Here is a 24,184-nt window from a genome sequence, read left to right as displayed (position 1 = left end):
TTTGCTGTGGCAATTGCCCCCAGGGTCAAAGGTGTTGGATGTGTCAGGTTAGGGGAGGAAAAAAAAACCAAAAAAAACCAACCAAACCAACCAAACCTAAAAAAGTTTAACCAGCGGCTTCCGGATGGTGATTTGCCACCTTCCCGCGACGGCTGGGTGTTCTTAAAACACCGATTTGTCGTAAAAAAAATTCTAAAAAATCCGTTGTACCCAGGCTCTGCGCCCCTTCCCCGGTGGAGGCCTGTGAGGGGCTGCTCCGCAGGAGCCGCGGGGGGGTCCCACCACCCGCGGGGGGGGGGGGGGTTGGGAAGGGGGGGAGGCCGCCCCTTTCCCTCCCCGCGGAGCGCGGGCGGGGCGAGTCGGCGGCGGCGGCGGGGCCGCCCCCGGCGGTGGAGGCGGGCGGTCTCCTCCGCTCCCCTCCGCGCCTCTCCGCGCCCCTCCGCGCCTCCGGTCTCCCCCAAGATGGCCGCCGACGTGGGATCGATGTTTCGATACCGGACGCGGTTTGATGTCCGCCGGCTCCAGGTTGGTGGCGGCGGCGGGGCTGGCGGGGAGGGGGGGGGGGGGATCCGGGCGGCCGCCCCCATCCCTCCCTCTTCCCCCCCCCCCCGCTCCCTCCCGCCCTCCCTCCCTCCGCCCGCCCTTCCCCATCGATAGGTATCAGAAATTGATCCCCGCCGCCGCCGCTCTTTGTTCGGCGCCGCCCGGGAGCATGGAGCAGCGCTAGCGGCAATGGAGCCGCGCCGCCCCGGCCCCCGCCCCGCCGCCCCCGAGGTGACAGCGGGGCCGGGAAAGGGGGGGGGGGGGTGGCGGCCGCCGCTCCGCCCCGGCGGGAGGGGAGGGGAGGGGGGAAGAGGAGGGAGGGAGGGAAGTTGCGCGGGATGAAGTTGCGGGGAGCGCGGCCCCCCGCGCCGCTCCGCCAAGTTTCTTGCGGTCCCCGCCCGCGGAGCGGAGCCGCAGGTGCCCGCGGGCTGCAAAGTGTCCCCGGTGTCCCCGTGTCCCCTCCCCCGGGAGCGGGGGTGGCTCTGTAATTGCATTCCCAGCTGATGTTTGGAGCCGGGCGCTGGGGAGGGCAGAGCCTCGGTATTGAGCTGATGGCTGCGCGTTAGCCCCGGGGGGATGGCGGAGCGGGGCTGCCCGGAGCCCCGCCGAGCTCCCATTGTTATTCAGGGCCGGGGGTTTGCGGGGCCGAGGCCGGGGCTCGGTCAGCCCTGAATGTCAGGGAAGGCGATCGGCATCAACCGGCTGCTGGCGGGTCCTGCGAACCGGCTCCGGTAAGGGCAGGCTGCCGGCGTTTGGGACTTGTGATGGATGCGGCGGGAGAGAGATCCTTTGTGGCTCTGGGCAGGTCACGGATGCCGTATCCCGCCGTAGTGCCCTCGGTCTGTGAAATTAACGGTAAGTCCTTTGTTACCGGGTATGAGGGAAGGTTTGTCAGGGGATGCTGACAGTTGGTGACCTTAAATAGGCACCTATGTAGCAGGCAGGCGGATAATTAACACAATAGCTCTTCCAACATAATGGGATGAAACCCAACCTGGATCTACTACAAAAGCTGAAACGCTCATTTACATGGATATTAAATGGGTTTATCCCTGTAGGATATTACGGAGTTTAAAATGCAGCATGCTTCATAGGGGAGTAAACAAATTGAAATGCGATTTATGGTGCTTCGGTACTGTATCAACAGTTCCAGCATTTAATACATTTTGGCTTTTAAGCAGATTACGTGCTACATCTGTGATGCGCTACCCTAAAAGTAATGCAGGTACCGCGGCCGGTCGGCTTGCCATGACTGCTCATTTATGGCATCGTGGTCGGAAAGGGATTACGGGTCTAAGCGCTTCAGATACAAAAGCATTCCTCGCTACATCACGCTAATGACTTTTCCTGGGTGTGCGCAGACCTTTATTTAAAGGCAAATATTGGCAGCTACTTTTCCGTGGGTTTGTTGCGGGGGGGGGGGGGGAAGGGGACAGGGACTTTGCCAGAGGGAGAGGTGGGCTGGGAGGTGGGCAGCTCTTCCTCGCTGTTCTGCGTGTCCGGGTGGCTGTGACTGGGTGCGGAGCTGGAGAGGGAGCAGTAGGGATTGACTTCTGTCCAGGCAGCAGTTCTGCTGCCTCACTGGGATCACGGTGGGAAAGGTGACCTTGTGCCAGCTTGGCCTAATGCCCTCTATTTAAAAAAAAAAAAAAAAAAAAAAGAAAAAAAAAAAAAGAAAAAAAAAGAAAAAGGAGGGGGGGAACAATCCATTTATTATTCTTCCAAGAGCTTTTTCAGTATTTTTTTCTTCCTTTTTAATGCATGTGTCTGAGCAGGTCTGCTGGCCTGGAGCTGGCCAGGAATGGCAGAGTTTGAGCAACCCTGATGAATGGTGGGCATATGTAAAACATGTAGATAATGTGCTACTCGGCAGCACTTTGATCGAAACGGCATTGGGCCTTTTTACAGCAAATAGTCTCGGAAATGAGAAGAGATAAAATTCTATCAAAGATAATACCAGACATATTTCACTGGGTTATGAGATTGTTTTATTGTGTACATTACTAATGCAGTATTTTTTTACAGCTTTCTTGTGTATAATAGTCATAGTGGGATTCATACCTTTATGGGTTTTTTGTGTTTTAATTTGCTTGTGGTTTATTATGTTCCGGTTAGCATTGTATGGATTACACGTTCCGTGTGCTGGATGCTGTTTTAGTCCTACCCGTTCCGTGTTAAAACGGCAAAAAATGGGAAGAGTTGTGAGCTACGGATTTGGGATAATAAATACAACCACGAGTGAGGGGAGAGAGACCGATTATAGCCATCTTTTATAAATGTCTTCACATATCATTATGCAGATGAGCTCTGGCTATACAGCTCCAGTGTTTGGTTCGTCAAATAAAATGCTCTTCGTTTTATTTCCCGTAATGCAAATGCTCTCCGCATGCCGGAGCAGAGTTGGGCAGAAACTTCGGTGGCAGCTCTGCCGGATGGCGGTGTGCCGGGAGCCTCGGAGCGCGGTGTGGTTGATGGAATGTTTTTTTCTGTTCAAAGTTTAGGGGAGGGGAAAAAAAAAAAAAACCTGTGGATGTGATTAAAATATTATAACCTTATGATATTCTGAAGTGCATAAATTTTACATATCAGCTACAGAGGGAGTTTAGACATCCATTAAATGATATGACAGCTTGACTTATCTAAATGTGCTATCATTTAACAATGTGTCAAAATTCTTCTTTATGTAGACGACAGCAGTAAATAAGCTATCAGTCCTCTTGGCTGAAGCTTAATTCCTGGAGCTTGGACTAATAAACTTAACTGCACTCTTGTGGAGCAGCCTGTGGGCAGGATAACCTTGGGGGGAGGCCAAGGCGTTTCTGGGGCTGTGAACGGGGGGAACTTCACTTCTGCAAATTCCCTGGGTCCTGTGTGGTTTTTAGGGCTCTTATGGAGAGACCGGTGGGACCTTCCAGTTTCCTCCAGCATCTCCAGCACCCAACGCTGTCTGTTCCCACCCCTGCTTTGTGGAGGTGAAGGGTGGGATGCTGCCTGTGGTCGCCGGGCCCAAGGAAAGAGGGGGGAGCCCGAGGGGGCTCTGGGTGTCCCCATCTTGGGATTTCATCTTTCCAAGCTGAAATCTCAGGGTTTATGAAAGTACGGCCCATGCTCGGGGCTGGCTAAGGAGCGTTGTGGGGCTGTGAACATGGTTTCTGCTTTCCAGTGGCTCTGGCCGCTCCCTGTGTGTGAGAGCATGGGCTGCAGAATTGTCCTGTTTTAACAGTTAAGACGAATTTAGGAGCAGTGGCACTAATGAAACCTGGTTCTCTGCAGATGTCTGTCTCATGTTTGGGTTATCTGTTGTCTGATAGTTGTGTGCTCCTCTCGAGAGGTTCCCAATGACCAGGGTGTTTGTGATGGTGGTCTTCATGTGGATTCTCTGCTGTCTCCTATTGCGGCTGTGCTCTGTAGCCTGTCTCTTGGCAGGGACATTAGTGATGTTTCTTTCCTTCACCCAGGAGCCCTGTTTCCTTTCTAGGGCTATAGCAGCTAGAAATGATTGTCCCTTCCATGTGCCACCAAGGAAGTTCACCTGAACTGACCACCAAAGCGTAGCTGATGCTCCAGCATGGCCCATTAAAAGCTTGGCGGCTGGGGGACTCATGTGCCTCTGGATGTCACCATCATTGACCACTTTGTGGTGTCCCCTTCTTCCACACCTCCACTGCAGCTCCCTCCTTGGGACAGGCTAAGGTGCAGCATCCATCCCACATCCCACTGGTCCCCCCAAATCCTTCATTAGAAGGAAATACTTGCTATTTCTAACATTTCTAATTTATATGTGAAGGGGAGAATGAGATGGGCCATGTTCCTGGTCCCACCTGCTGTTGGGTCTGTGTTGTGCATTGGCAGAAAGTCGGACCATGAAGTTCCTGAAGTGAAATGTGTTTTTTTCCCTGTGGCTGAATAATTGAGACGCTGCCAGACAAGAAAAGAGCTGCAGAAAATGAGAGTTTATCTTTAGCTCCGCAGCTCTCACTTTAGAAACTGGTGACCCCAATTCCAGACCGAAGAGTGACTTCTTCCCTAATTAATAAATCCATTAATTAATTGTGTGCGTGCTGCAGCCCATTAGAGATGTATGCGCTGGCCTCCTGATCCAGTTTAGTGGATTGTCTCTATGGCCTTGGAGGGAGGGGGAGAAAAAAAAAAAAAGGAATTGTGACCAAGAGGCGAATAGGGGACAGGGATGGAAATATAATTTGATTTTTATGGGACCAGAGGGAAGGGTATCAGCCCTGCCATGTCCTGGCAAGTTATCCAGCTTGGAGATGGGCATGGAGACAGCGAGCAGAGCGCTTGGGGTTGCCGTGCCCACCAAAATGGGGGAGAGCACGGAGGGGTGTTCATGGGGTGGAGACAGCTGCCTGCTGCCCCCAACTCAGGCCAGCCCGGGTGGTGGAGGAGCCTCTTGCATCGATGCCCGGCATGGCTTGATGGCGAGAGGGGAGCCATTTCCTTGGGGTCCCCAGGCTGCGTCGTCATCTCCCGCTGCCTTGCAGCCCTGAGTTTGGCAGGGCTCAGTAGGGCTTTTGTGCTGCAGGTGGAGCTGAATGTTAAAACGTTTGGTGATCCGAATTATTATTTATGACCAGATTAAGCAAACAGTACACTCCCAGCCTGCGAGTCCTTTAGGAGGTACTTGCTTAACTAGATAACCTCAGCAGAGCATGCAGAACTCGCTATTCATCTCCCTCCATATGTTGGCACAGGAACTGCTCCCTTCAGTTAATTTTTCTTGCTGTCTGCAGAGACTTCAAATAAAAATGCAGGCATAATTGTTGTACGCGCCAGTCCCATAGCTACTGTTTTCTCTGCTGAATGGAAAGTTAACTGTTGGCAAAAGAAGCACCATCTTTAAATGCAGAAGGCTTTGCTTGCCTATGGATTTAGGGGCTGGAGCAGCCCGTCTGCTCCCCCATTTATCGCTCCTATTTTTGCTGGTTGGAGAAAAGCAGTGTATTTGGGTTCCCAGGGGTGGCTGCATGTCCTGTGGGATGGCAGGGATGCTTCTCCCCTCCTCCCTTGGGTGCTGGCGTAATCATGGTGCTATACATCCCCGGCTGCGGGAATTCCCACGTCTTGAATTTCAGGGAATTGTCCCGGGAGCTGCCAACACAACATGGCAAATTGAAAATGCGGGGCCATTGTTTGCAGAGAGGGAGGGCGATGGCGAGCTGCAGCATCCTGCTCCTCAACAGCCTGCCTTGAAATGAAATTAATTTAGGGTTCAAAAGCGACGGTGTGTGCTCACCCCTTGCCAGACCTCGAGATAGAAACCACATAGCAGCTTGCTCACTGTATTAATGGTGTAGCAGATTCCCCCTCGAATTGGAAAAGGCACATTAGAGGCATCCATTCCCCCCAAAAAGCCTGGGTGAAGTTTCTCAGAACATTTTGTACCATCCTGCTCCTATTACCGAAAGATGTAATTCCCCAACTTGGGAGATAATAAGCAGGTATTGACTTCTGCTGGGGTCATTATCAAGATTTATTCAGTCAATATGGCTTCTTGGGTCAATAAATCTTGAGGTTGATAAAGGAGGAATATATACTTGCAGACTTTATTAAAAAGTTTTCCCCTTTCGTAACACTTTCTCGTGCGTGTTGCATTAGGATGTATGACTGAGTTGCCTTTAATCACCTTTTTTTTGTGGTGCATGTTTTCCCGCAGCCTTTGGTGTGTCTTGCCGAGACAGCAAAACCTGGGAAGCAGGATTCGGCCCCTTGCCGGGTCTGGCTTGCTCAAGACAGCTGTCTTGCTAAGATCCCCCTCTCCTGGCTTGGCTTTGGCGATGGGGTAGGGGGGTTGGGGGGAGTGGGGTCTGTGGGTGCCTCACCTGCTCATCTCAAGGCTCAGTGGGGAGAATGAGGCTGAGCATGGGGCGTTGGGTTTTTCTGCAGGAGGGTTAAAATTCAGGATTCCTGTTCCCAGCCCACCGTAAAATGACGGGGTTGTGTCCCCTTCCCCATTGCAGGCTGAGAAATCTCTGCCATTCAGGATGGAGTGAAACAGCTACGATGCTGGGCCGGGCTCTGTCCCAGCACTGGCTTGCTGCTTTGGGCTGTGGCTTTGTGCCTCAGTTTCCCTGCTTCTGGGGTGCAAGGGATGGAGAAGGAATGGAGTATTCTTGCAAACCAGGATTTCAGGGTGAATCACCCCGGAAGGGGCCTGGCAGCATCCTGGCAGTTGTGCCTTTGCACTTGGCCATCGTCTCCCCCAGCAAAAGGCCCTCAGAAGGGTTGCACGTGCCATTTCAGTTGCCCATGCGGAGGATCTCTGGGGGCATCTCTGCAAGGCGGTCCAGGCTGTATCAGTGCAATGAAGAACTAGCTCTCGCAGCCAGCAAGCCGCCAGCCACGGGGGGTCATCAGCAAAATCTAACCAAAAGGCTTAGATAGCCTGGAAAGCTGAAGTGCTCGTTATTTACCGCAGTGCTTGTTAATGAGCAGGGGCGCAGGAGCATCTGCCCCGGCCAGCGCTGGCAGATCCCAGCTTGGGTTTGGGGCGGAGGGGGAGCCCTGGATGAAGGGGGGCAATAACTGCTCACCCCGGGCTTGCAGGCAGGAACCCCGTCAGAATGGGGTTCAGAATGCAACCATCAGAATGCAATGATGGGGTCCTTCAACTTCATCTCTATGTTTAATATGACTTATTTTGGCCATGTCTGCTGAAGAGCTGCTTTGCAGTATTCGCCGCAATTGGTGTTTTTTCTTTTAAGTTGAGCTTCCCGATTTCACGCAGCTGAACATGCCGACGCCTCCTTCCAAAATGGTTTCAGTGCCTTTTTTTTTTTTTTTTTTTAAACGGCCTTGCTGTATAATTATTTTTTTGACTACTTTGGTGTAGCACTTAATGATTTCCCCAAAGCTGCAACAGGACCCCAGAGTATTGATTTAGCCGCAGTTTAAGCGACTCGCTGCTAACGCGTGGCCGTTTTAATATTAATTGCTTGGCATGTGCATGCTAGCTAGTTCTTCTGCAACGCAGATTTCTAAAAAAGTAAATAACCAATTTGAACCCCGTGTACATATTCCTCTGGTGGGAGCTGTGCCGTGCATCAGCTGCTCTGAGCATGCTGCCGTTGCCTTTGGTAACGCTTCTGCAGTTTTACACCGAAGTCAGGACCTCGGGCATCCTTTGTTTTCTTCCGTCGGGATAACATAATAAAGTATTACCTGGCGCTGGCAGCGGGTCTTGTAATGTGCGGTGTAAGCACAGCCGCTCCTCGGCGCCGGAGCCGGTGTGTTATTGCTTAGCCTGGCTGCAGAGGACATTTATTCTTTATTAATCGTGCCGACAGGGAGAGCTGCCTTCGTCTGCGGCTCTCGCAGTGGTTTGCAAACATTGCTTCATCCCCAAGAGCTGGGTAATTATTACCCCTCTCGTCCATCCCCCGGTTTCTTGGCCGAGGGGGGAGCAGTGGGGTCCGGTGGCGCAGCCAGGGAGCGATGGGCTCTGTCCCACGGAGGCACGGTTTGGGGGAGCGGTGTTGCGAAAAGCCCCCCGTGATGGCTGCATGCGATGCAGCAGCGCCCGGTGGCTGGGACGGGGTGATGGGGAGGACGGTGCCCTCCAGGAGGAGGGTTCTTGGGGATCCCCATACTGCAGCTCCCTGTGCTAGGTCCCCTGAGCAGCACCCTTGGGCCCCGAATTCAGTGCCCGAGTTGCTGGTGAAGGCTCCTCCATGGGGTCTCTCCCCCGGTGAGCGTTTGCTGGTGCCACGTTTGTTGTGCTGGAGCTGGAGCAGGATGCCCTGGCCGTGCCGCTCCGGTTCCCTTCCTCTGGCACCGGTGATGGGCCGCGCTCTGCTGGTCCCAACCACCTCTTAACTCCCCTCAACCCCAGCCCTGGCAGAGCTGAGGGCTGGCTGGGGCCGGCGGGTGCCTGGGGCCAGTGAGACCCAGCCCGGGGTACGGCTGTGGCACGTGTCCTGGCAGCCGGGACACTGGTGGCCATCCAGGGCCAGCAGCTTCACCTGCGCCATACTCTACTCGGCACATGCCGCAGAGGTAGCGTCTCCTGCCACTGCACTTTTCTTTCAAATAAAAGCAGCTAATTAACATTATTCTTTAATTATTGCCTTTATCAACAAGGGGTCTGGTTTATACCAGCAGGATAGTCGCTTTCCCTTCCACTACCCAAGCGAATGCTTCAATTCCTGTTGCTTTTGAAATGAATTTGATGTCATCTGCCCATTGTCACTTAATGGGGACACTTGGGTAATGATTGCGCGCTCCAGCCCTGTTAGCAGCACTGCGAGCGTGTAATTTAGCCCCTTAGGCAACGGTACTTTTGAAATCTCTGGATAGTTTTGAACTCTCAGTTCTTAATTAAATATGCAATTTTTCACGGTAACCAGGTTAATTCTTTTGTGTTGTGTTGTAATACTGTTAGGAATTTTCATAGTTCTTATTAAACATTATTCAGGCATTGTGAATTCCATAATTAAAAAAAAATAAAAGAACAAAGCTTGATTCACTTCTTTCTTTTCCCTGGTTAATTTATCAAATGAATTTTGCAAATTTTTCTTTTTCTCCCCAGACGGCGTGCCAAGTGTTTTAAAGGGGAAGGATTTAATTGCTCTGTAGGGATTGGTTGGTTATGAAGGATTTGGCTGTTTGATTAGTAAACCCTATTGGGAATGGTTTAATGCTCCATGATCTTAAAAATTGTCTGATTGTTAGGCTCTCCAAGGATGTTTTCTCTTTTCCTTATGTACAGCAACAGCTTCGCACAAGTGTGATTATTAGATAGCAAGGAGGGAGCAGAGGGGGTAGATGGTCGGTGCTGGGTGAGCCTGCCTGCCCTGGCAGCGCTGAGGGAGCCGCTGCGACCCCCCGAGCGGCGGTGATGATGATGATGATGGCGAGACAAACCAGCGGTTGTTTACGTGCATCCTTGCAGATTGTGCGAATTAATCGCTGGCTGTGCCAGGATGGGGCTGCTCCTGGGCTGGATCCTGCACTCAGTTTCTCTTCCAAGACTCATTCCCCAATATCTACCTTGTAATATAATGAAATTATATGGAGTATCTGATTTACCAAGAGGCAAACCCTTGCTGCGTTCTCTGTGTCTGAATCACTCTGGTATCCCACCAGGCGGCAACCCTGTAAGGATGCTAAAGTGGATGGGAAGGTCGTGCTGGGGGGCATCTGTGCAGCCCTGGAACCGGGTGGGCAGGACCACGCACGAGGAGGGATGTGGGGCTGCAGCCTGTCAGGGGTTTAATGCAGGTATCCCATAGCCGGGGGGCTCACAGAGCCCCAGTCCAGGAGTTATGTGGGAGATCAACCTGCTCCAACTGCGGAGCCTGGGGATGTGCAGCCAGAAGCCTCTAACTGGGGAGGCTTTAAAAAAAAAAATGGAAAAACAACACAAAAATGCTCTGCTTGCGTTTTTTGCTGGCGGGGATGGTACCCACTGCCCAATTGCCGATGCTTTTGTATTTTTCTCACCCCTGTGCTCTGCCCTCACACCCCCAGCCCCGATGCCTTCAGCTGAGATTTCGATCCAAAATCGATGGAGGTGACGTCTGCGCGCTGTCGTCGTGGCTGTGGGGATAGGCTGTGACTCCAGCCTCTTTGGCATGCCGGGGAGAGCATGGCTCTCCAAAATCCCTGCTGGGGAGGAGCCAGGGCTTCGCTTCTGGGGAGGCCAGGGAGCATCCCTGCGGGTGCTGCCACTGCCAGCGGCTCTCTGGGTTGTTTCTAAAGTGCTTTTGGACTTAATATAGGAAAAAAAAAAAGTCAATATCTCGTATTTTTAGCCATACCATGCCACTTGGGGTCCCCCAGGTCCCCCTGAGGTTGTGGGGTGAAGGATGGTGACGGGCTCACTATTAAATGACTGAAAAGCCCCAGTGTGGTGCTGGCACCCAGTGGGTTTTTTTGGGGGGTCAGGAGCGGTTTTGCCTCCCACCCGACACATGGAGCATCCCTGGGAGCTGCCGCTAGCTGGGAGATGGCAGCCCAGCCAGGATCGATTGCGGCCAGTCTGAGGGGGCTCCCCAGGGGTTATTTGGGCTTTAAGGAGAGGTCAGAGAGTCATTAAACTTATAAATATATTACAATTTAAGAGAAGAGCCGTCGTTATCTTCAAGCTTGGTATATGCGGCGCCGATTTTTCCCCGTTCTGGTTCAAGCCTCTTATGCCGGGTGCATCAACCGGCGGCTGATCAACCAGGCTGGTGCTGCCTGTGGCCGGGCAGCTTGGGGTAGAAAATAAAGCATTCAACAATGTTGGGCAGGGGGTCTTTGCCCCAAAAAGCATCAAAACCTGCGCTTAAAATTGCCACTTCCCACCCTCCCCCTCCAAAACTTGCAGAAAGACGTTAATTTGAGGCTTGGGGAGCCAAGCGATGCTGCTGTGGCTCAGCCGGTGGTGATCCCAATCCTGGCTCGCTCTGGATGCTGGCAGCAGCGTGGGGTCGGAGCCTGTGGTGAGGCTGGGGCTCCTCTGTGTCCTGGGTGCTTTTGGGTGAACGTGGTTTTTTTGGGGGGGAGGTACAAGTCAGCAGCACAGGAATGCCCAGGCTCAGTGCTGGGGCCCCGGCAGAGCTGAGCCTGGTCTGTGCCAAACGGGTGTCCCCTGGGCACGGTGTGACCATGGAGGAACGTCACCAGCCCATAAAGCCAGATCCAAGAGGCAAACCACAGGGTAATACCCAGTGGTGGCATCAAGCCATTGCGATGTCTCCATCATCGTGTTGAGCAACGTGGGCGAGGAACGCAAGCGGGGCTTAAAAATAATGATTAAAATTTTAAAAACCTGCCAATTGCTCCCCCAGTTTCCCTGTTCCTCCATGGCTGAACCAGCAATGCTGGGCTATGGCTAAAGCAGGGATGCAAACCTTTTGCCCTATGAGTTTTGCTCAACGGCATCAGCCCAGGGCTTGAGCAGAGACCGGCCGTGCCCACAGGGCTGCCGGGGCTCCGCTGCACCGCCGGTGTGGGGCTGCGTGGGGCTGCTCCCTACGGTGCTGTGCTGAATCCAGAAAGTCATTTAAAAAACAAAACAAAAAAAAAAACAGAAAAAAAAGGACTAGACATTTGCAAGGCGAAGCTGAGCAGACGCCAGTAATGTATTCCCAGGCATGACACAGAGTGGCAGCGTGTCGTGAACTGCGTCCCCGGGGACCCCCGGGTCTGTGATATTGGCTTTAACCCCCACCGGCTCCGGTCGGGGCGTAAATTCATCAGGCTTACGGGTATTGCTCTTGGACTACTGAATAATTTACAGTTGCAGAGCCTAGCCAGGTTCAGGTCATCGGGGTTCATGGGTTAATAACAGGTTTGGTTTTTGTTGTCAGCAGCTGCCTTGATAACATATGAAAGAATCCTATTCTGTTGATTAGATTTTGAAATGGATCAATTTTTAATCAGCAGAACATCTGACTCACTCAATAAGAGTAGCGTGGTGGAGACAGGACGAGGGTCTCGTTATTTACAGGATTGTTTGTTTTTACTAATACGCAAATCCTCGCTGGGGTTGGAGTCTGCCCCCCGCCTTCCCTTGCCCTGGCTCCCCCAAAATAAATCGTCGGGATTATCTGCAGCCTCGCACCAGGTATTTGATTCATCTACCGATTCGGTAGGAAATCCATGATGCTGTTTAAGAGATCCGAGGGCACGCTGAAGCTTTGATTTAGCTATCTGTTGTTATCGATGGAAAAACATTTACTTACCAATCACCGAATCTTATATATAAAAGCACCGTGGGGGTGTTTGGTTCACCCCTTCCCGAGCATCCCTGCGGAGAGCTCCCCTCCCTCAGGGTCACCAAGAAACACGTTCAAGATGAGCCTGTGGGTGCTGGGAGAGCAGGGGACAAACCCCAGTGGGATGCAGAGAGGTCCTGACCAAATTCCTGGGTGCGAGCAAAGTTTGAGAGGGAGTAACATTGATTTCATCATTAATGCTAGAAGAGCTGGATTCCCATTAAAAGTTAATGGGTGGGGACCTGGGCAGATGCTTTTTTTAAAAAAAAAAATTATTTTTTTTTTAATTACTTGGGGCACAAAAAGCATCCCAAACTTGACATATTGCATTGCATCTTGATAACCACATGTGTTTTTTTGTAAAGACATGTATAAAATGCTTTTAATTTTTTTTTTTTTTCCCTAACTGGAATCCACTGGGTCAAAATTTTGGCTTGAAGCAAGTTTTAACAGCCACTATAACAGGACTCCCTGAAAACAAAACGATTTTTTTTAATAAGAGAAAAGGTAAAAGCCTCGTAAGTCTGACTTTGGGAAGAGTGTCACTAGAGTACAGATAACTGTGGTTGCTGGCTGGGCGCTGGTGGCTGGCTGGGGACGACGGTCTGCTGCTGGCAGATATTGATATAGATAAGAACTCAGTTGTGATGGTAATTTGCATGGTTTTGCCCTGGGTGCTTTGGGATTTTACTTTTAAAACTTGTGCCTTCCGGCAGTCTCCTTAACCTAAATAAATATTTTCCCTGTTGCCGTGGATCAATTAAGATCACGGCTGTGAGGGGGCTTGCTCCTGGCAGGTTTTTCCCCTCCATTTTTTTCTTGAAAGAGTTGCCTCTTATTTAAAATTGGGTGTATTTATGAATTTATATATATAGGGGGTTTTGTTGATTTGATGAGGTAGTGATTTAAGCACCAGGAAAAGTGTGCTGAAGCCTCTGGCTGGCGGTGGGGATGCCGGCGGTGGGATGTGAGCATGGAGATGATCTCCCTGGTCCCGCTGGGTGCCGTAGCCTATTCCAGCCCACCCACGTTCCCCGTGTTTGCTGCTTTTCGGCCACAACCAGCCACGCTCCAAGGTCTCCTTCGGGGCTTCGCAGTGCCTGGAGTTGTTACAGGACCATAAGCCCAAGGGCTCATTTCTATAACCTGGAAATAACACTGCAGCTAATAGGTGGTTGCTAATAGCCACAGCAATAGCTTATGGGCTCTCGTGCCTGTCAGCGTGCACGGGCGATATATCAGTTTCTGCTAAAAACATTAGCAACATCAGAAGGTTAAATATGCATATTATATCATCCCTGGCGGTTTTATTTTCAGGAGAGCAATGGGTGTCACAAGTTCACGACTTCAAAATTAAGTTTATTTTAGTGCTTCTCTGAGCATCTGCTAGGTTATTTTCTGAGATGAGTTGAAAGAAAAACATTTTTGTAAAAAGTAGAGGGGCAGCTGACCCGTTTTTATTTAATGGGTGCTTAGAAAGCATCGATGTTGACGATCGGTCTTTAGTGTCCGTTGTCGGGCAATGGGGAGCTGCCCAGTTCTGTGCTTGAGAAGGGCAGCGGCTCCTCAGGTAACTTATTAACTGTCAAAATTGCCCTTATGTTTAACAACTGAGTAAATGAATCACTGATGGGTCCCTGGGTTTTAATGTCATTACTCTGGACAGGATTGACCCAAAACCGTGCCGGGGCCGGTTCTGCTGCCCCTGCAGGTGCAGCACGGTGGGAGCAAACTGCGCTGGCACGGTTAGAGGTGGTGCTTTGCCGCTTCATTTGTGATTTAAGGGCATGCGAGGGGGTTGCTCCTTTGCAGCTGGGCATTCATTTTTGGGTCTATGAATTTGTACTCATGACAGTCCCCGGGCTGGTGGGTACGACCCCGTGTGTTGCTTGAAGGCTGCGCTGATTAGATCTGGAGTTACCGAGACCAGCACATCGGTCTGTCCTCCTTCCCTCCTCATTTGTAAGCCATTCTTTTAGATAGAGGCTCCTACAATTTTGGGCACCACAGGGTATTTGAGTTTGTTAGAGGTAGCCATAGGGGACACGCGGATTGCCTTTTGGCAGCAGTCCTCTTCTCCTTACCCATCCCTTGCTCTCTTATTGAAGAACCCTCCTTCCTACCGAGATGCGTGACCTGAGCCTGGAAGGCTTTCTGTGTTTCAGTCTTTTTTTAGGCTAATAATTAAATGATAACAGAGCCCAGCATCTCTTTATTTAAAGAGCAGATGGAGCATCCTGAATATTAGCACCATCCTGGCTCTGACAGCGCCGGCAAGTCCTGGAGCTTGGGGTTTGGATGTGCCCCCCAAGGACTGCGTTATTGGGAGGCAGCAGGCAGCAGCCCCGTGGGATGCCGCTCGGCAGCGGTGCCGACTCTGCCGCTCCAAATTACAAGGGCATCAGTAGGTAGAAGTGAGCCGAGATGCTTTTCTTGCCCTCCCTTCTTATCCCATGGCTGAATCCCGGCGAGCTGCTTTGAAAAGCACTTTTGGGCCCCGGTGGGTCGTAACTCCTTCCTGCCGTCTGAGTCGGCAAAATCCGGCACGCCGCGGCTGTCACGGGCTCAGCCGGGTACCGGGCAGCTCTCCCTCCATCCTGCCTCTGTGAGCAGCTTGCGAGCGATCCGAGGAGCTGCAGCTTTTACGGTTATAACCGGTATGGGGGTTTTTTGGTGACAAATACTTTATAATGGATAATCCCAGTCTGCTACTTTAAAAAGCTATAAAAGAAAATAGCGCAAGCGCTGGCTGCTGAGCTTGCCTGAAGCTGGTTGTTCCCTCCTTACCATTGCCAGTGCGGAGCCGCAGCGATGCATTTGGGGCCGCAGATGCCGTCGCAGAGGGTCCAGATCAATCACTAGCAAAATCCCCGTCTCTCCCCATTTTGTCTCTGACTGGCATCACCATCTAGCAACTGTGTTGTTTACCTCCTGCACTGATTTCTCATTGAAGTGCCGGATTTTTATTTTTTTTCTTAAGCAGCTACAATTGATAATTTAGCTCTGGATAAAGCAACCTTAGAGCTTTTTATTTCTCAGAGGCCAAACATTGATGTTGTGTGAAATGGGAGCTTTGAGGAGGCTTTGTATGGAACTTAGCTTCCTGAAAAATTTATTTACTGCGACTGTGATCTGCAGGAGCGAATTGATGTTTATCTATAGTAGTTCTTGCCAGAAAAAAAAATGCATAACTGCACTTTCTTGGGAAGCCTTGAAAGGCCTTTTAAATAAGTGTCTAATAGTAGGCTCTCAATAGCAAACAGCCAGCTTGATAGACAGTATACAGTATATTATTAACTATAAGCAGGCTTAATCTTTTTCTCATGTTTTAGAGAATGCTTTATAACCTTGTGGCCAAAGAATTCATGATCGCCAGATATTTGAAGCTAAGCAAAATTATACCGGCTGTTACTGCTGGGAGATCGATACTGCCGGGAAGCGCGTGGGACCGTGAACTCCTGCTTGCAGACGGTGAGCTCCGGCTCGCAGCCTGTGTCCTGGCGTCAGCTGCTCCCAGGCGGTCCTGGCTGCAGAGCTCGGATTTAGGTGACGCATCCGTAATGGCGGGGGGTTTCCCTGGAGAGGGATGCTCAGGGGGATTATTTTTTATTCTCTTTTGCAGTTGTCAGGTGGGAGCTGGGGGTCCCGGGATCGTGCTGGAGTCATGCGCGGGTCCCATCTTGGCAATGCAGCCGCATCAGAGCGCAGGATTTGGCCCTGGTGGGATGGAGCCAGCTCACCTGCATGTTTCCTCTGCTGGACATTGCAAAAAAATAGCAGAAGTTTTCTGTCTGGCAGCGTTTGCCCCGAGACAAAGGCGCTGAAGTCCCTGGTGAGCCTCTGACCACCACCTTTGCTTGCAGTCGGGGGCCTTTGCTTTCGCCGGGGTGATCTCAGCCGCGTGCTTTAGTGCTTTCGTTTGCAGTCGTGTTTTTCTGCTTTTCCTGCCCGCGCTGTATTGGATCCTGGGAGCTCTGGCCAGGAGTCGAGGAATCGATAGATGGTTAAGGTGATAAGTGGCTTTGCTAAAAACCAATTTTGCAAGAGGATTTTGCAAAGGAGTTTGCAAAGAGGTTAGCGGAGAGGATCTGCATCCACGCCCCAAATGCCTCACTCCAGCCAGCAACTCGTCTCTGACCTGAATTAACCCAGGAAGCATCCTCCATGCGGGTCGTGGCCGCTGTTGTCCTGCTTCTGTAAATCCATGTGGATCCTAGGGAAGGGTGAGCCTGAGGAATAAGTCTCCTTCCTCCAGAGGGAGTGTTTGGGGAAAATCAGAGGTGAATGTGCCTGAAGGCAATATGAAATTAAACAAGCAGAATTTGCTCAGCTGATAACTTCTAGCTGGTCTTGGCTCCGGCAGCTCTGCCGGCATTATGGTGGCGGTATTTACATAGGGATGAAGTGTTCCCGTACGGCTCCTCCAGCGCAGTCAGGTCTAAGCAGGCTTTTCTCTAATCTCCACCATGGCTGGCTGCTGCTTCCAACTCTATTTTCCCTTGAACAAACATATTTGTTGCACCCACCGTTGAGAAGATCCCGTAGGCTATTTTACGGTGTGCTTGCTGTTTTTTGGTACAGCTCGGTGGTGCTGGTGGGAGGATGCTGTGCGGTGACATGGTGCTGCCTCCTGGCACCAAGCATGTGTGTCCCTTGGTCTCATGTCACCATGTAGCCCCAACCACCTGTTGCTGCAAGAGATGGATTTGGGAGGAATGGGCAGAAATGAGGAGCAGCACATCTCAGGGGTGTTTCACCAAGGCAGTTTTGACCACTGACAGCTACTATGTGGTCTTTTCAGAGGAGATGAAGATGATAGCACCTAAGATCTTCCTTTCTAACTAAATTTTGCAACTAATTTCTGTCCCTTCCAAATGCAAAAGCACTCTGCGCATGTGATGAGTCCCTTAAGACACAATCCAACTTGCTGCCGTCTCCTTTGCTATATCCAGGGGGTCCCAGCTCCCTCCTGGGGCTTTGCTGACCTGGTCCTGGCTTCATAGGTAGCTCCTTGTCTTCGTGGAAGTCCCTGAGCCCTGCCCGCTCCTCGGGGCTGCCTGGTTGGGGTGGTTTTGGTAGCACCCCACAGAAAAAGTTGGCTTGGACTGCAGTTCATTGGGCTGGTGATTTATTCAAGGGCGTTGTAATGTTCCTTTGGTTCATCCCATCCCTCATGCATCCTTATCTTTGCCATGCCTGGGCTGCAAGGTGACAAAGGTGTGGGCTTTCCCACCTCTGTGTTTGATTTTTCAGAGAGGGGTTGTTTTTAGGCTTCTGGCATTTCTCAGGCTTGATTCATCTTTTCCTACCTAAAAGACAAGGGGTATCCCCCAAACTCCAGCCTCAAACCCAGGGCACTGGGGCCAATGACGGGATGAGTCGGCAGCAGCATCCCCTCTGCCCTCGGGCAGCGGTTCTTTATTTTCCCTCTGTTTTCCCGTTTATCAGGTGGAATTTCCCCCAGAAGGAGCATCGTGGGATACTCGTGCATTGCTGTTGGGCTTTGCTTTCATGCTGTTATTTATTACTATGTTGCTTCATTATGCAGCTGCCGTTCAAATGCTGTGGCTGAAACCACCTTATTATTTTATTTTTTTAATCATCATGGGGAGGCTGTTTCTGGATGCTGATTGATGGAAACATCTTATCTCCTCTAGTCAAAGTGTCTCCGCTTTGTGTGGTAATGAAATAGTTTGACACTTTGACATGAGTGTCAAACACTTTTCCGACGATGCAAACAGCAGAGACTTTGATCTAGGTGCAAACTGGTTTCATTACAACAAACAGACCCCCCCCCTTTCATCCGGAAAAGAAAATAAGGGGTTTCAATTGGTGCTAACTAGCAGCTGCTCTTAATGATTTTAAAAATAAAAATAAAAATAAGAAAAAATATAGTAATAGAATAGTTAAGCTATCGTGTCATGTTATAAACCAGTCCCAGTGCTGTGGAGTGAAATAAGGTAGATATAATGCCAACAGTATGAATGATAACACATGAGAGAATCCTCCTAAAATAAAACAGAAATCTTCTCTTCTGGGAGAAGTTCAGATTTGTTTTTCCCAGTATTTCAAGTGCAAACATCTTCAGAAATGCCTTTTCTGGAGAAAATGCATCTTGTTTTTCATAAAAGTGGCATTTTCCATGAAAAAGAATGACTTCTACTACTAGTTTTCTTTTTAATCTCCTCCCCCCTTGATTTTCTCCCACCCAAGCCTGGAAATGTTTTAAGTCCTGGTGGGAGGGCTGGAGGAAGGAATCCCAAACATACCCCCAAGTTGACAAAATTGTGCCCAGTCGTGAGCTTTTTTTTTCCAATAGACAATTTTGAGTAGAAATGGGTAAAATTCCTACCTGCTGTAATGATGTTGATGTTAGGTAGCCTGTACTGTGCCTGGATTTGGCTCAAGTATGTTTAATAAACCTTTTTTTTCCTATTTTGAGTGTCAGGTTTGTGCACAAATGCCCTATGAGCAGCTGAAGATAATTTACATGATGTATGGAAATTGTTAAGTTACAGCAAATCCTGAGGTTTAAGTGAAGGTTTTCTCTTCCCTCACCGCTGTACGGCACAAGCGGCATCAGCCCAGGCGCTGCGTTCAGTCCTGTCGCTTCGTGAGTTTTGCTTTTAACTGTTTTTTTTAGAAAATCTTTTCCCTTTGAACATCTTGGGTAGGTTCCTTTCAACTGAACCATGCCGTATCCCATCCCATATCTCATCCCTTATACCGTCCCCTCTCTCATCCCTTATTCCCCCTCCAAGCACTGGTGCAGCAAGCACAGCCTGGCACTGGAAGTGGGATGTCCCTTGGGAAGTGTGACACCACAGGACCGCATCCCCTCTCCTAAGGAGTGACTGTACGTCCCAGGCAGCTCATCCTGGGGTTGGGGCACTGGGGATGGTCCCTTCCCTGTCCATCCCATTCCACCTCCAGCCAGGATCCATCCCATCCTCGTTCGCTGCCTCTATGGGGTTCCCTCCATGGGCTGAGCCCCGCTGTGATGCCTGGTGCTGGTGGCCCCAGCACTGGGTTTGTCCCCTGCCCTGCTCTGCCCTTGGGCATTACCCCCCAAGATGTCTTTGCTCAGAGCCATGGGGCGAGGAAGCACAGAGGTGGTCACACATGGGCAGAAATGCTTAATTTAATGCCTCTTTAATTAGAGCAGCAATTCCTGCTCCTTGCCCTCGTCCCTGCCCGCTCCATGCCAGGGGCTGGAGCGCAGTGAAATCCTCCCTGGGAGATGCTGTATTCAGAAATGACAGGGGATTTGGGGCTTAATTTTAGCCAGAACACGTGGCTCGTTTTTAGATGCTTCTCAAGTCAAGTCGCGGTGGCTTTGTTACAGTCAAGGAAAAAAAAATCCCCAAAATCTAGAAAGGCGACACGGTTTAGATGGTATCTCTCCACAGACGGAGTTACAGAATTTAATACAAGAAGCTTTTGCGAGTTGCCTGGTCTGCGTCGGAGCGCGGAGAGCCTGCGTTTGAGATTAAAACTCACATTTCATTTTTATACACTGTGCTTAATCCAATAATGATTCCATGTTACAAACGGCAATAATATCTTTCAGCATAGTTAATCAGAAGAGACTTAATGCTGTCACTATTTATTAACCTTTGTTGAAAAGCAAGAAGTTTTCTTACTAATCTGCGATTGTTGCTCTTGTCAGGCTCTATCAAGTGCAAACCAGATTTGGCATTCGTTACAGTGGGGAGGATGCTGCCGTGTTCCCTGCTGTCTGCTGCATCTGACCCCAGTGCAGGGACGTGGTCCCATACGGTGCCGGAGGGGTGCTTTGGGTGCTGGGGGGGCCAGGCTGGCTGGTCCCCTTCCTCCCATCCCCATACCTCCAGCTCGCAGATGGGTTACAGCCTCATCTGCTCCTCCAGCTGCACGGATCCTGGTGCTGGGGTAAAGAGGCAGCTTTACCCTCCTTGGGGTTATTTTTTGGCTGCCTGACCCATGTTCCTGCATCCAGGTCCCCCCCCTCCCCACCCACGGGCTGTTTGAAGGCAGCAGGCTCCCAATGTGGGGAGATGCTCTCCTGTCTGGGTGGCGCTAGGGCAGCAGTGTCGGTCTCTGATGCTTTGTGGGAGGTTAAGTGACTTCCAGCAGCTTCCCCAAAAGCTCAGGGGATCCCCCCTGCCCCCCGCTGCCCGCATCTGTGCTGGGGGGAAGAGGATGTCGCTGGGTGGACCGAGGGGTTAAGGGGGTTTTGCAAGGATGCGGTGGCAGGCGCTGAGCCGAGGTATATGCAGATGGCTTGTCCCTCCCATCCGAAAAGGCGTGCTTTGCATCGCAGCATCGCCCCAGTCCCCAGCAGAGGCAGGCAGGAGGCTGTAGGCAGCACTGCCCTCGAAATGGTGGCCCGTGGTGACATTTCCCAGCATGGTAGCTCGTGTGGCTTTGCAACGCCGGTAGCCGAAATGTGGGTTTTGGGGAGGGGAGTGGCTGAGGGTGCGTGGTTTTTGAAGCTCCGTGGTGATAAAAGGTCAGTGCATGAAGGAATTTCAGCCTTTGATATTCTCCCGTTTGTCTCCTGTTGCAGGGAGGCCGGTGCTGGAATTGGCTTGTAGCAGCACCTGGAATTAATGAGCCAGCTTGGTGCCGTGCAGAAATCGATGCTTCCTGCATTAATTGCGCTGTGTTCGAGCTTCAGCTTTTTATTCTGAGTTATGTAGTTACAGGGCGAGATGTCTCTCTTTGGCACAGCCCTCAGTCCCATGGGAAAGGGTCCTTCTCCCTGCGCCCATCCTGTCTGGGTGTGGGTGGCACATCCCACCTCGCGGCTGGCCGTGGGGCAGGGATGCCCAGCACTGGCTGGAGCAGGAAAACCAAAAAACCACAACAAAAATAAACCCCAAGTCTCTGCTACCTTCCCCTGTAATTGGCCAAACTAAGAGACTGCCAGTGACTGTCAGGCTGGGTGCATGTCTCAAGGTGGGAAAGCCACTAGCACCGAGTTCTGTGGCACTGTTGGGTCCAGCTCCAGTTTGCAATGGGAGATGGACGGGCAGGAGGGGGACAGGTCTGTACAGAAGGCTGGCATCTCCTTGCACATGGGTTTGCAGCAGCTTTTGCATTTATTTGCAAGTTATTTTTTAGTTATTTGCAAATTATTTGTGAGTTCCGTAACTGAACATCTAGCGGATGGAGAGCAAAGTCCACCAGACACTCAGGGCTTCAGGAGCTGTTTTGGAAGAGCAGGCGTTGCTGTTATTCTTATTTTTAGGGTGGTCTAGCATCGAGCACTATTCTGATCTTAGCTTGAGCACTCAAACAGGTGCAGTTATTTTACATACAGCCACAAAGAATCCCACTTTGCTAATATCGTTAAAGCCTAAACATGGTATTTATATTTTTAGCAAATTGTTCTTTATGGTATTGATTTACATGTAATGTAGTCCTTGCATGAATAACTACCATAAATCTGGAAGCATTTATCATCTGAAATAGCTGTGAACTCAGTCAAATCCTTTATTTGTTAGACACGATTAAGGAGCTTAAGCTGCAAGGTAGAGAGTAAAACGTAAACTGTATTTTTTGTGACCAGCTCAGAGTTTCTGCCAGCCAGCCCATTGATCTGTGATAAGAGGTAAGGGTTAAGATAATTTGGCGAAATGAAAAAGTAGGGAATAAATTACAATAAATGGGATCTTTGATCTGGCCTGTCAATATTGGGGATGGTGCCTGCCTCTGCCTTCCCTGCCTAGCTGGAGAAATTAACTTTTGAACTCAATGGCTCCAATCTTTTTCTTCTGACTTTCATCCTTTGTGCTGATGGGCAGCGGGAATGGGTACTTATTTGTTATCCTGTTGATACTAAGCCCAGGAAGGCTGGGCTTTGTGGACCCAGGACTTACTAAAATAGTGTAAATCTTGTTTGGTATTTGTGAAACAGTGATCGTATAAAAAAAAACCCAACTCCCAACACCTTGCTGGTGCCATGTGCCAGACCTGGAGGGCTGGAGTTTGGAGGGCTGGAGGGTTTCTTGTTCTAAATTTAGCCATTTAAAAGAAGATTATGGACTATCCACTTGGGACTTTTAAAAAGGCTTTCACAATAACTCTTGAAAGCCTGATGCCTTTAATCCTGAACTTTAATTTAAAATAAAGAAGTCTTTTCAACTCGCCTCTTTCCCCTCCTCCATCCCCCTATTCCAGACTGAAGTTCTTTCTAACTTGCTTACGGAGCAAAGATGTGCTAAGCTCTTTTATTTTCTTATGAAGATATTTATTTTTTAATAGAAAGAAAATCAAGTCAACACTCGAGAGTATACACAGCAGTTTACCGCGATAGGAGGAATTAATCAGTCTATAAAGTTCAAAATGTACAAAGAGGGAAGAAAAAAAAAAACAACCCCGACTGATCAAACACGAGGCTCTTCTCTGAGATGCGAAGATAAAAGCCTTTTCTTCCGTTAGCTTCTCCACTATTGGCAGCCAGTGGGGTCAAGATTTTTTTTTTTTTGTTATGGAAAGCTCGAGATAATTAATGTTGTTGAAAGAGGACTGTTGGGTTGGCGTCTAGCAGGCTAGCCCCCGAGTCTGGCATCTTGTGAAACATCAGCGAGTCGCAGGGGGGGAAGTGTTCCCCACCGAGGGAACTGCCAATTTAACGGAGCAATAAATAATATCAAGAGATAAAAAAGAGCATTTAAAGAGGGATGCGGTGCTGCTGTTGCTGATTGAGCCTCTGTTCCCCGGCTCAAGCTATGAGGACCGTGCCGGTTTCGGATCCGGCAGCATCCACCCGGTGTTACTCCTCCGGGTGCTTTTGCAGGGCCAAATACCTGCAGACTCCTCCTGGATACTGGGAGTTATCGGACGAGGCTGTGTAGACCCACTTGCTGCATGCTTGATCTCTCTCGTCTCCTAAAGCTCGTTTGGATGTGTCCTATTACAGTGTTCGTGTTAAATCTGCCTGCACTAATAATCAATAGATGTATGGTCACCCAGGCTGTTTATGTATCTCTTCTATCAAAGCCCTGACAACATGAGATCAAGATGCGAGCAGGCAGGCTCATACATCGAACGCTATTTAAAAAGCGGGATGAATTAATTACCGCCATTAATGACTGGGGAGAGACTTTAGGAAGCTTCAGCTGATGGTTTGGAGCCTCGAGCATGAGACGGAGTAGGTGGTATCTTATGGTGCTTCATTGCTGATGTTTCAGCTCACGTCTGGGATGCTGTGGTCCACGGTCCCCATCTGCATGAGACTGACTGAAATTTGTAGGGTGTGATGAGTCCCTGCAGATCTGGCAGGGAATGAACCTGGGGAAAAGATATGTCTAAATGCCCTCGTTCCTAGCAAACGTTCCTAGCAAACGTTTGCTAGGAACAAGGGCATTTAGACATATCTTTTCCCCAATCCCTTGGGTCCTGCATCAGCAAACCTCCCTCCAACACCCCTGGCAGAGCATCCTCATGGGATGATGCATGACTGATAGGCTGTGGTGGTCCCCAAACATCCCACCAGCGCACCGGGGCTGCATTGCCATCATTACAGTGGAGTGGTCGCGGCTGGATTTGCCCTATCTGGCTGTTTGCTCAAGATCGTGTTAATTATGATTTATTTTTTAATCACTTTGGGAGTCTTTCTCTCCTTTCCCAGCCCCCTTCGAAGGAGCCGAGACAGCACAGCTGATCGTCCCATCCTCTGCCGCCCTTTCTATTCCAGTTATTTATTATGCAGCATAACCAGAATTGTTCTCAGACAGGACTTGTCAGCTATAAAAGACACTGGCAAATTTTATTAGTTGACAGAAGGGTGTGTTTTTTTTCCTCCTGAAAATATTAAAAAGTCATTTTAGTTTAGAAACCTAATTTTAATTTAGTTAGGTTTTAATTTAATTTAGTTTTTAAATTCATTTTCCGGCAGAACTCAATTTTTCAAGTGTAATTTGATGCCGTCAGTG

At 50.1% G+C, this 24,184-nt stretch overlaps 1 protein-coding gene and 1 long non-coding RNA gene across 2 annotated transcripts in view; both read left to right on the top strand.

The window, feature by feature from the left end:
* Positions 1 to 398: 398 nt before the first annotated feature.
* Positions 399 to 24,184, top strand: part of CUX2 (cut like homeobox 2) — a 68,393-nt gene continuing 44,607 nt past the window's right edge. The window contains 1 exon segment of the mRNA XM_030025782.2: positions 399 to 525. Within this exon segment, the coding sequence (XP_029881642.1) occupies positions 463 to 525 (63 nt within the window). The 5' untranslated portion in view covers positions 399 to 462.
* On the top strand, positions 869 to 16,172 carry LOC115346110. The gene is made up of 3 exons (XR_003925022.1): positions 869 to 1,398; positions 15,596 to 15,809; positions 15,886 to 16,172. It is a non-coding gene; the product is annotated as an uncharacterized LOC115346110 (long non-coding RNA).

Source organism: Aquila chrysaetos, chromosome 9 (assembly GCF_900496995.4).
Source record: "Aquila chrysaetos chrysaetos chromosome 9, bAquChr1.4, whole genome shotgun sequence".
In the NCBI taxonomy this organism is placed as follows: Eukaryota; Metazoa; Chordata; class Aves; order Accipitriformes; family Accipitridae; genus Aquila; species Aquila chrysaetos.
This window is presented reverse-complemented; position numbering and strand designations above follow the sequence as displayed.